Here is a 12,902-nt window from a genome sequence, read left to right on the forward strand (position 1 = left end):
CCATAATTAATCAACCAAAACTAAAGGGACCTACAAGCTTTTGCATCAAAATTTCCAGTGCAGAATTCAGCTGCTTGTGTAGTGAAGATAACAAAACCCACTGACACAAACTATTTGCAGACTTTGCTCCTTAAAACTCTATTATCACTTCTCAAACTACCTGGACAGGAAATATTTTCTGCCCAGTGTACTGGGAAGTCTGCTACACAGAATTACAAATACACATTCCAAAACCACATACATCTAAATACAGTTAGCATATGCATTAGAACAAAATACAGTGAAAGCATTTCTCTTGGCAGCAGGAAAATGTAGTCATTAGGTTTGAACACTATTAACCCAGACCTCTATTTGCTCTTTCAGCACAAGCCAAAATGAAATACATAGAGTGAAAATACCTGAAGTTAAACATTTTATACTGTTCCACACAACGTAAGTTACCTTGTAATTCCAATGTAGGACACCTCTTGTTTTGTATAATTATTAACCAATGAAATTCCAACATCTTGCAAAGACAGAACAATTTCTTGTTCTGCTAGTTCTGCTTTTACACTTTCATATGTCAATTTAAATACATTCTCATCTTCAGTGAACAGGACAATACGCTGCAAACCTTCATAAAATGACATTAAATAGACCACTTTTCTAGAATCCAAACTGAGTACTTCCATTTTGTCCTACAAATGAGAGGAAAAGTTTTTACAATGCTATTATCATTCTACATCACCAAAAAAAAAGCCACAGTCTTAGCAACACAACAAAGGCAGACTTTTTTTTAAGGTACAGGAAAAGAAGTAATTACAAAGTTTTATGACAACCTCTCACCACACACACACCCAGTGACACTTTTCAACGGAAGACTGCTTACTTGAGCAAGCTCCGGCAAACAAAGTGTTGTTACTGTTCTGTGTTTGGAACTCATGTATGAGACGGCTGATTATGCTCATTAAACATGAGTTTCATGCATACACTGATAATGGACATATAAAAATAAAATTACACAATTAAAAGATTTTGATAAAAAGAAAATACCTCTTTTGCAGCAATTTCCTCGGTTCTATTTCCACACCTCCATTTTAATTTCTTAGATCCTGTTGGGTCTGCCCAAGTATACAACACTGCTTTATTTGGCTGAAGGCAGTCTTCCAATTCACTGAGGGAGCTAGAACAAAGTAATTTTAAATTCAAATGTCAATGAATATTTTGTGTCAGTGACCTTTGCATTCTAGCATTTCAACAAGAACACTAATAATATTTTCAAGTAATGTGAACAGAACAAAAATAACATTATGCATGAAAAAACATGCACAAAAACATTCTCACAACAGCAGTAAGAATGAGGATTTGTACTTTAATATACATATATATACTTTAAAAATAAAGTATATACAGTAAATTTTATATACTCATTTTCTTCCCCCTTTGTGATCAACATTTTAAGTCCATTCCCCCTCACATATACTTAAAAACTTGAAGAATTGTCTTCTACAGCTCTGTGAAAGGAGGCTACCCCAGGAGAGGAAGTGGAGAGATGCTCATCTCTGCTTGCTAGGATCCAGTTATTTGAGCCATTCCCTTGCATCCATGCTGTGCCAGGGGAGGTTTAGATTGAACATTAAAAAGATTTTCTCTCAAAACACTGGAACAGGCTTTCATGAGAAGCACGAGATGCCACAAGCCCTTGATTTGCACAACACCCTTAATAACATGCTTTAACTTTTTTATCAGACCTAAAGTGGTCAGGCAGTTGGGACTAAATGTAGGCCCTTCCACATATGAAACACTGTACTCTGTTCTAATTAAATTGACAATAGGGATTCCCACAATTTATCTAAAAAGATAAAAATTACTAATCTTTACAAAGAAAAAACAAGCCAAACAATCATTCTTTAGGCAAACAGGAAGCAAACAGGATTTGACTAACTCTTCCACCTTCCAAGTAAAAATCTTTAAACAACACTGCTCTGACTGACTGAAGGGAGAAAATAATAGGCTGTTTGGCTTTTAAAAATAAATAATTCAAGAATGATGCAGGTATACACTTCTCAGCATTGCTCAGTATCTGCATACAGTGGCAAAGCGTTACAAAAACATTACTGGTAGAGAAGAGTGTAACTGTGTACAGGTGCAGAAGTAAATATTCACTCACTGCAGAAGACCAATATTCATTAAAATTATCTTAGTTTTGTCCTGCCTTGGCAAAATTTATGTAACTACCTCTCATCCCCTATCTCACATAATTTGAACCCATTCTTTCAGCTAAATTTTCTTCACTACTTATTCTGCACAGTCAGGACCTGCACAGTTCCAGAAAAGCACATCCTTTGCTCCCCACCAGGAATGTAAATGTCACAAGGCCACAAAATTCATATAAAAAGACACCACAAAACAGCTCACTTGTAAAACTACCTAGCAGTATTTAACATTGCTAACAATTCATTGCCTTCAATTTACCAAGCAAGAGATTTTTGGGTGCTCTGACAAAATTTGACAGCCATTTCCTCAAGACAGGCTTCTTTAGAGAATGCATGCTTACAATATACAAAACTATAGTTCATATGTCTCCATGCAAACATCCACACTAAACCTCTTCATACATACCTTTGTCCATACTCAATAATTTCCTCTTTGGTATGGTTTATCAACAGAAATGGAGCTGCACCATCGTGGTAATTAGAAAAGGTAATCACTGTAGAATGTTCAGTCAGATTAACATCCACTGCAATTCCTCCAAGCTATCAGTTGTAAAAATTTTAAAGTAAATAACAGTAGAATGGATTTCCAAAGCCAATGTAAATGCAAAGCAAATGTAATTTAAATATTTTGAAGAACTTTTCTTCTCATCATAAGATAAAACTATCATGTAGTAAAACAAGCTGTTTTACCATACCTTCAAAATATTTCCTTGATCTAAATACTAGGTAGCAGGTATTACAATTTGTAATTAAAACTATGCAGGAGAGTTCTGTACTGTGAAAATTTAGACTGGTAGTAGAGTAGCCTTCCTTATTACAAGCATAAACATTCATGGCCTCAAGAACATTATACTACAAAAACCACTCACCTACTTAAAAACTACTGCTAGATGAGACTATCTGCAACATACAAGTAAATTTAGTGAAGTCAAAGTTATTCAGTGTTACTTTAGAACTATTATTAATACTTCTCTAAAGAATATTTGCTTCTTTTCACCCAATCTCTATTTTAGCTCCTGTAGAACTGCTCCCCAGAGAAGCACTTAAAACAGAATACCTACTTACATCTGTTTGTACACACACAAAAGAGAGAGCATGCGAATGCATTTGCATAAACATAATATTTTCTTCATCTAAGGTTTTGCAATAGTTGCAAAGTTTTGAGAACGAAAATTAAAAAGTGATTTATGCTGTTTTACTTAACGTGTAAATATGGAAGGCAGTATGTTACCTTATTGTCCAAATGCAGTAAAAGACAGTTTTCTTGCTGATCAAAATTTATCTTCTTTGGAGGGAGATCAGAATTTTCAACTCTAACAAGCAGTTTGTTGGCATCATTTTCAGGCCAAAAAGGAATGCACTAGAAAAATTGGAAATTTCAAAGTCAAAATACAAAATCAGGCTTTAAATGCCATTCACATTGGCCCAAAATTCATCTAATAAAGTCTATCGAAAAGTGTATCAATTAGAAGCAGAAACCCTATCTAAAAACCCTGAAAGTTATCACTTACCTGAATACAGTAAATTAAAAGGAAGTCAAGAAATAATTCTGACTATAGTGAAGAAAGTGAGGAGTAAGGAACTAAAGTGGAAACGGTAAGACTCCATATTCACAAAAAGAAGTATATTTAAAATGGAAAAAGTACATAAAATCTAGAGTATAAAATAACTACAACATTGAAAATGCCAAGCTTGGTAAAATAAAAAAAATTAAACTGTTCTTCCATTAGCAGACCTTTTCCAAAAAAAGTATAAATTTTAAAATCAATTTTACAGTGATAATGAATGACAACAAAATGGGGCATTAGCATAAATGCCACCCCAGGGTAACTTGAGTACACAGGGCATCAGCTACTAGCAGTCCTTCTAAAAGCGTTTCATATCTATCTAAAAGTACATATATACACACATATGTATATGGGTATAAAACACACAGTATGAAGCATTAGGCAGCTAAATCAGAGAGCACTTTCTGCTATTCATGGTCACAGCTGAAATCATAACCATTGTGGATTTAAAAATATCAAAGGCGATCTCTCTTCAATTGTTTGCTTGATAAATGGAGACAACCAGGAGACAGAGAAGACAAAAGTTTTAATGGTAACTAATGAAAACTCTCTTAACTGAATCCTACCACAAGAACAAGCTATGACTAATAGTAAATCTCAGCTATCAACAGGCAAAGTCTTTTTAGACAGACCATCTTTCCCATATTTCAAACTGTTGACATGCAGCATCCAAAATTTTAGAACCATTTTTCTCTAACATAGTTTAAGAAATGAGATGTCCATATTTAACTGCATCTGAATCCTAGAATTAATTCTTCAGTGGTGAAAGGCTAGTTCACCAACTTACCATGCCACTAAGTTCCCTTTCCCATTGTTTCTCACACCACAGGAAGCAGGAAGACAAAGGAAAAAAATATAGTTAAACGGTAAGATTGAAGGTGTAATTTACATCAACATGTATCCCACAGACAAAGGAAATTTAAATTGTGTTGTAAATTATAATAAAACTCAGCATGTAAGTCTCAACATGGAATCAACAGAGCCCAGAAGAAATTCAAGAAGAATCAGTCAATAGTAAATGGAAGTTTAAAATCCAAACCAAAGAAGTAAAAAAGACTGGCTAAACAAGACATTACAGAATCAACTATAAGGAACTGAAAATTTTTTGTAGTAGACTTTAGCCAGAGATTGTGTCACATAATGATGTAATTTTCAAGCCTTTTACCACACACTTTTTAAGTGCTTCACCAGATGTTATATTTATACAACATTTTTGCTTCCACAGTGGGATCTTTATATTTAGCACTGGTCTTATGAACAGTCTTCAGCAATGTCTTCTTTCTATAAGGATAATTGTTGATCAACTGCCTTGCACTACGCATAATTCAAAGGACTGTCTTTAGCAAACCACTGCACACTAATCACTGTCCAATAAACTCTATTGCAATCTTTGAAGAACAATGCATTTTTCTAGAAATAGTGATTAAGGTTTCTGATATATTTAGTACTTTCCACAGGGAAAGATGGGACATGGAAGATGTCTCAGAGAAGATAAGTTCTACATAAGAATTGCTTTCTTTCCTGAAAAGACAAGCTATCTGTCACTAAGAAAGAAGAGTGAATTAAAAAAAAAATCAGCAGGAAAGTCTCCGCTTAACTTAAAATGACAAAAAAAAATAGAATAGTGGGAGAAAGGAGCAAGCCAAAATATGCATTAACATTTCAGTAAGCTGCTTCATTTTTTGAAGATCTCCTTCCTAATGTAAGAGAGTATTGTGAGAAATACTCCAAAATTTATAGGCATTAATTTTAAAAATCTAGACTATCAGAACAGTAGAGCTACCCATCTTGGCAACAGCATCGGATGTAAACTTGCTCCTGGAAATTGTTCCGGATTAAGAACAGAGACAGATCAAAGACAGACCAACAGAGGCTTGATACTACCTACATTCAGAAGAAATGAAAATTGGATATTGTATTAGGCGACTGAATTACAAAAGAACAACCCTAGCAGACCAAGGTTGTCACAGCATGGATTTTTAGAGACCGCCTATCAAAGGGAAAAATATCGACACAATGTGAAAACAGGTTTAGAAGGGGATACAGATTCTTCTGTTGACTTGTACACCTCTATTTGGTAAACTGCCATATCCAACTTTTTACAAGTTTTTAGAAGTGATCCTAAGATCACTCAGGATCTTAGTCCTCCCTGGATACTTTATTACTGAAAGAAGACTAAGATTTAATCAATACAATTATGAAACTCTAATTATGAAACCTAAGAAACTCTGACATTTGTGGGACAAGCTAGAAAATCCTGTAGGCATACAAATAAAACAGCCAACATGGAAACCTAGGGATGATACATGCAGAAGGTTATTTCAACTACCAAAACTACTACCTTTGAGTAGTTTTTGCACAAATTTTATAACTTTTTGTGAATATTTTAGCTCATTCTAATAGCAAAGATATATCAAATATAAACCACAAAACAAGAAGTAATACCATCTGACCATATTTCCTAAGAGTAAGAAATTAGATACGAAGTTGCCCATACTACTACACATACACTATTATAGTGATGTAGTCATTTCAGAACTTTATCAATAAACTAGAGGAGGAATTATACATGTAAAGAACTCAAAAACTATGTAACGCCAAGCAAAAAACCTTGGTTCAGAGGAACATAAGAATATTAAGAAATAGAACAAACAGGCAGGTATATGACAATCAGTCTATTGTTGAGTAAAAGCAAAGAAACTTATTTTGAAAATGATAAGCATAATGGGAAGCTGAAGCGACTTCAACATCTAAAGATCTAAACCTTTATGCACACTTAACAAAAATCACAATGGAACAACATATCAATTTCATTAAGTGAAATAATGCTATTTAAATGGCATATCTTTATTGACTGTATCATTAAAGATATTATGCACAGCTAAGGAGCATGTATTGAAGGTACCAAAAAAGTAATAGAAAGATCTGGTTAGGAATCTCATTGAACATAATTTTTTTAACTTCTGCAATTTGGTTTGCAAGCATTTTTAGTAACCACTTGGAGTATTTACAATGCTGATATTGAGGTGATGGAGTGTGTCCAAAGAATGGCAATGGAGCTGTTGAAAGGTCTAGAGCACAAGTCCTAGGAGGAGTGGCTGAGGGAGCTGGGATTGTTCTGTCTGGACAAAAGGAGGCTCAGAGGCCACCTTATCATGCTGTACAACTAGCCTGAAAGGAGGTTGTGGCAAAGGGGGAGCTGGTCCCCAAGCATCAGGACCAAAGGAAACAGCCTCAGATGGCACCAGAGGACATATAAAGTGGCTATGAGGAAAAATTTCTTCACTAAAGAGAAAGTATGGCATTAGAATAGACTGCCCAAGGAAGTGGTGGAATCTCCATTACTGGAAGTGTTAAGAAAATTGTGGATGTGGCACTTGGGGATTTATTTTTGTGTTGATTTTTTTATGTTAGTGCCAGGTTTTTGGGTGGACTTGATACATTATCTTAAGAAATCTTTTCCAAGCCTAACAATCTTGTACTTCTAGGATTTTAAAGGAAATCAACTGGGCCTTCAACCACACTATTTTTTAGGCTAAACTGTTTTGGATAAGGCTCTGGGGAAGGGGAAGGATTCACTCTTCCCAGAAGGCACTACAGATCACTTACAGCTTTAAGAAACCTCCAACAGTACCCCAAACAAGCACTGCTTTCCCTACATGTCCTGCAGGAAGGCATGATGGCCCCAAGACCCAAAAACACATAAAACAAATTGTGTGATACTGCAGTGCAAACCGCCAAGATGCACACCCAGTCTGCAAAGTCTCTGCAGCACAGACAAAAGCCCTAAACCCATTTTCACACCACTTGGCCTGACGGTCAGGGATCTCTTTCTAGGAAGTATGCATTGAGCACTTAGTAGCAGAAGTGAGACTCGATCCAGAAGAACCATTTGGATCATCTGAACTGAATCACATGAGGGAATTTCTCCTCATACCTAAGTGGCTTCATGTATACCAGGTCAACCAAAATATTCTACCACATACCACTGCTAAACTGAACAGAAGCTCCAGTGCCACTGCAGAGAGATAATACAGTAATAATATAATACAGTAGAGGTCTTTATCTCATACTAGTTATGATACAAGGTGACTGAATAAAAAATTCCAATTACAATGTAAACCAGCTTTACAGTAAGTCCTAACTGAATACTGAGAAATGGTAAAAGATACAGATCATTTATTGAAAAGGCATGGTATAGTCAAGCATTGTCATGGAACACTACATATGGTTCACATTTTCCATCAGAGAATGCTCAAACCAGTTTTTTTCCCTTAGTGACACAACTTGGAATAGGTTCCATTATAAGTTTACCTGTTGCAAAACAATGGGAATCCACTTTTCCTTGCCCTCTTCAGCTACTTCCAAAGTGTAATTACTTCTATTTGAAATCATAAAAAATGGAGTGAAGGTTACAATTCTGGTAATATTGAAACTGCTATTGTTTATGGTGATACCAACCTGTAAACAGAAGGACATTATTTTAAATACACTTTTTAAACCCCCTTTGCATCTCCTGAAAATAATTAATTTGAAAGATAAATTTAACTCACTTGATATTCCTTTTTATGACTCTTGCATTTCACAGAACCATGACTTCCAACAGTGTCCAGTGAAAATGGATCAGACAGTTCACTGTCAGTTACCCGAAGCTGCGCCTGTGAAGAAGCACCTGGAATTAATTTTCAATTTACAAGTCGCTGACAACATTTAAAATTACATTTATAAAGTATGCATAAAGATAAATGGAAATACTGGTGTTTCTATTAAAAAAATCAAGACCTAACAACTGCCAGTATCATCTCATAGATGTATTTTCAACCATTCTTAGTTATAACCCATGTAAAAGAAGCATTGTAAGTATAACACAATTCAGAGGAAGCAATCAGATAAGGATTCTTTAAAAACCATAATAATTAAAATTTCAAAGGAAAATCAATGCACTCTTGTAATCTCTTTCATATCATTCATCCATCAGTAACATTTATAATTAAAAAACTAGGGAAACTAAAATGGTGATCTTAACCTTAGCATTCTATGTACCCAGAACCAATCTACCAACCACCACTGCAAGTATTAATTTTTCAAGTAGCATTCATTGCTCCAGTATCGCAGCTTTATATTTCCTACACAATTTCTCTGACTTATTTGGAATAAGAACTTTTATTGATGCAGTTTAAATGTAAAAGGAATTTGTTTTATTTGGAAAACAGCTTCTCTGTGAAGTACTTCTTTGGAAGTGAGGATCTCTTCCTTAACAACACCTCTGATAATGTAAATTTCCTATCTCAAGCATATTTGATTACATGCTTATTTAGAACACTGTTTTTAGACAGAGATATTATAGGTTTCATGCCCTTTACAGAGCACAGGATAAAGTAAACACATTTTAAAGTGTAAAAATGCTTTCATACAACAACATAAGGGAGTACAGAGCTGTCAGGTTTGCAAAATACAATACCTTGTTATTTTGAAGGAAGTTTTTAGGCTGGAAAGAAAAAAGGAGGGGCTTTTTGTAATCTGGAGGATGCTTGCGGTGAATACCATCTGCTTTGTATTGTAACATTCGACCAGTTTTATTCACCATCCAGTAGGGACTGTGAATTTCTATTACCATCTGCCCAGTTGTGTAGGTCACGTGAACAGCAATATCCAGTTCAGTCTTATCCAGCTCTGTGACACACTGAAATGTTGTGAAGCTGATATCAGGTAGATTGCTTTTTATATGGTACTCGCTTCTCCAGTCTTGATCAAGATAGTTAAGCAACTGCAAATCTAGTTTTGTTTGGTCCAAGACTGCATTATGAATCTGGGCAGAACATCCTTCTTGTAGAGTGTCATATTTGTTCCCATTTCCCTTAAAAAGACAATCAGACACCAAACAGGATACATTTACATGAATCATACACAAAATTTATATCAACTTTTAGTTTTTAGTTAGCTCTAAAAATTAGGATGCAAGCTATTTAGGCACAATTTTAAAATACCTTTTGTACTATTTAACTATGCTACTTTCCTGAACATCTACCTTAAAACACTATTTTGCAAAGAAACCTTAACGCATGGTCATCAATATTCAACATCAAAAAGCCCTGTCATCAAATTCAAACACACAAATATTCTTACATGACAAACTTCCTCAACACAGTATTTTCTTCAGTAAATTTAAATTTGTAAAAGACATACAGAGCTTGTTACTTCCACACATTTGGTATAAGCTACAGTCTCCAGTCCTAGTAATTATTTATTTGTGATGAAGTTTTACTATTAGATTCTACTAATTGAGTTCAAATACTAAATATTAAGAACATCTGAAAAAAATCTGTCTCCCAACTGTATTTCCATTATCCTAAGCAACATCAATAAGGAGTCGGACACAATCCAGATCCATACAATGAAACCTACAGTGCTGAGGAATCTGTCTACACTGCATGTTTTAGGTATTTTACTCAAGCCTGTCTCTCATCTGGCACTGGAAAAATGCCTATTAACAGTCTAAGTGCTAATTGTTTAATTGTTTAAAAACCATTGTTTAATTTCATCTGGAAACAATTTGAAGTCCGGCAATAGGCTGCAATTCAAGCCAAAACCTGGCAAAAAGGCAGGCCTGAGAGGATTTGTTAAAAGCATGCTACTGCTGAAACAGTGACTGCACATAAAATGCTACAATAGGGTGCTCCACCTGAGACATTTTTCACAGAAAAAGCTGCACTATTTAATTAGGCTGAAGTTGCACTTGAGCGACTCTCACAGGGCTCAACTTTTACAGTGTTAAGTTTTCTTTTGCATATATATCTAAAGTGTGGCTTAATAACACCACATTTCACATTCTGTGATATTTCAATTCTGGAAATACAGACTTTATTAGACTATATAAGACTTGCCTTTATAAGATCTTGCTTTAAAAATACTCCATCAGATCCCCTTTGTTCTAATCTCCATTTCAACCAGCTTTCACATTTTAAGTGGGAAACATCACTAAAATTCAAGCATTATACAATTACCTCTACAGAGTAAGTTATTTGGTAAGGAAGAAGATTGCGGAGAAGAACAGAAGGCCATAAATGAACAACATATGGAAAATCCCATTCGTCTTCTGCACCTAATGAAGTGGTCAATGCATCTTTTACAGGAACAATATTGATGATAAGTGAGTGGTTAGTTGACTTCACAGATTGGCATTTCCTTTGTAATAAACTGTCAACATTTTTCATAATTTCATCAAAAGTAATTCCTTCACACATATCAAATTCTCCACCCACTCCATTTTCATTGGCTAGTGGTTGCAAACTCAGTATGGATCTGTAAATGAAAACAGTTTTAAACACTTAACATGTGACTGAATATTTCAATTATAAAAAAGTACTGTGCAACAGGGACATTCTAATATTATTTGTATTTAGGAAGATTTTTAGCAGTAGTTCATTCCCTGCCTCTATCTTGACTAAAGGAGGAACCAAATGATGGACTGGATCCCAGAATTTCATACTATTTTAACAGCTGAGTTTTTTTGTTCCATACCTCTACATGCTTCCCTTACAAAGAAAGGGTTATTGGAGATTCCTATGAAGAAACTACTGAATTTCCTTACACATGCTGTTCTGTTCCTGTTCCAAGCTAAAGGTCTGGATCAACAACTTACTCCTAAAACCAACGCGCAGAAAGTGCCCTTCTTTTCAGTCACATAAAGCACCACGTTAGTTCATGGATTATTTACACCCATGGCTTTTATAAGGCAATGGCTTTAATTTAATACAGCTGCTCTGAACAAAGATTTTTTTGTTTTAACATATTTCCTGACTGCCTAGTGGAACTCATCTGTGCAAGGAATCAGAACATCACTAAATTTTACACAGATGGTTAGATATATCAATGAATTAATGAATCTACAGTACAACATAAGTAATGAAAGACATATATAGCTTTCACTATTAAAAATGAGGAGAATGTTTGGGAGAAAACAGAAGGGAAAAGTCTCTGCAACCATAAAAAAAAACCATCAAAGCAAACCTACCTACCTAAAACTTCATTACAGTTCAGCTAAAATTTACATTCAAACTCATTGCAGTTTTGTTATTAGCTTGTGATAATAACATAGCTATGCTATATGCCAAGTTTTTCTAAGGTTGATGAGTTTTTTTTACATCTTTGATAGAGTCTAAATGTACAGCTTTAAATCTCTTACTTCAGAAAAAATAAAAAAATCAAAAGAAGCCTTTTCAGAAAAAACAAAAAAGCTGCATTAATCACCAAACATCACCCACTAAGAAGTGTACCATGTGAATTGCAATCTGAGTTCCAAAAGTACATGAGCTCAGATTTTTAAAGTAACTTAGCTAATTTAACTTATTCATAAAAATTTATTTCAAAATCCTTCCAATTCAACAATGAAATAGCACTCTGTTTAACTTATACTACATGCCCTGAAAAGATCCTACCTAACAATGACAGCACAGTATTATTTCAGTATTAGGTAGCGAGGGTAAACAACTTTTTCAGCATAATTGTATAGATACAATAATCAAAAATGTATAGACATATTCTACAATAAGAGAAAAATACAATAAAGTACCTGTAAGAGGAAAAGGGTATGTTGAATTCGTTTGCTGGTGAAGCAGTCCCTAAACATCTTCCTTCTTCAAAAACATTTAAAGGGATTGAAAAGTGATTCCTTATCTGTGTAAAATAAAAATCCAGCAACACACATTAGGAAAAACTGTAAATACAAAGTATTTTGAGCTTAACAAAGCAAGTTTTGTTTTTCATCTTACCCATACACCATTCAAGGTCAGTATTTCAGAAGAACTGTCTCTAAAACAGCAAATATTTTTAAATGACCTGGTTGTGTAGTTTAATGCTATATTTTATTTACGAAATAGATATGTTAACTGCAAAAAAGCTTTTCAAGGAGAAACACAAGACTCTGAAAAACCAAAGAAAAGTAAATTCCAACTATATGGTAACTTTCCAAACAGTTCTCTCCTAAAAATATAATAGATACAAGGTTCAAAAATCCATACAGTGGAAGTGTAATGGAAGTCAGAAGTTTCAGGTCAAATCCTTAATGTCCATTCCAGGACACTTAGTTATCTTTCTTGCAATTTATTTATTTTTATTTATTTTAGGGTTAATTTAATGG

General features: G+C 34.5%; 1 protein-coding gene across 13 annotated transcripts in view; it reads right to left on the minus strand.

Annotated features, from left to right (window-relative positions):
* VPS13A (vacuolar protein sorting 13 homolog A) overlaps nt 1-12,902 on the minus strand; it is a 108,050-nt gene that overhangs the window by 28,121 nt on the left and 67,027 nt on the right. For 8 of the 13 annotated variants that reach the window (XM_071424887.1, XM_071424888.1, XM_071424894.1 and 5 more), the window contains 10 exons: nt 12,336-12,439; nt 10,768-11,065; nt 9,225-9,620; nt 8,317-8,421; nt 8,078-8,224; nt 4,551-4,589; nt 3,427-3,555; nt 2,602-2,735; nt 1,033-1,162; nt 442-677 (listed from right to left, as the gene is read on the minus strand). In XM_071424887.1, the coding sequence (XP_071280988.1) occupies nt 442-677; nt 1,033-1,162; nt 2,602-2,735; nt 3,427-3,555; nt 4,551-4,589; nt 8,078-8,224; nt 8,317-8,421; nt 9,225-9,620; nt 10,768-11,065; nt 12,336-12,439 (1,718 nt within the window). The remainder of the gene's footprint in view (nt 1-441; nt 678-1,032; nt 1,163-2,601; nt 2,736-3,426; nt 3,556-4,550; nt 4,590-8,077; nt 8,225-8,316; nt 8,422-9,224; nt 9,621-10,767; nt 11,066-12,335; nt 12,440-12,902) is intronic. The other 5 variants (XM_071424890.1, XM_071424891.1, XM_071424899.1 and 2 more) reach the window with 2 other exon arrangements.

The sequence above is a fragment of the Agelaius tricolor genome, unplaced genomic scaffold, assembly GCF_023055355.1.
Source record: "Agelaius tricolor isolate 1412-34295 unplaced genomic scaffold, bAgeTri1.0.p SCAF_4, whole genome shotgun sequence".
NCBI classification, from domain to species: domain Eukaryota; kingdom Metazoa; phylum Chordata; class Aves; order Passeriformes; family Icteridae; genus Agelaius; species Agelaius tricolor.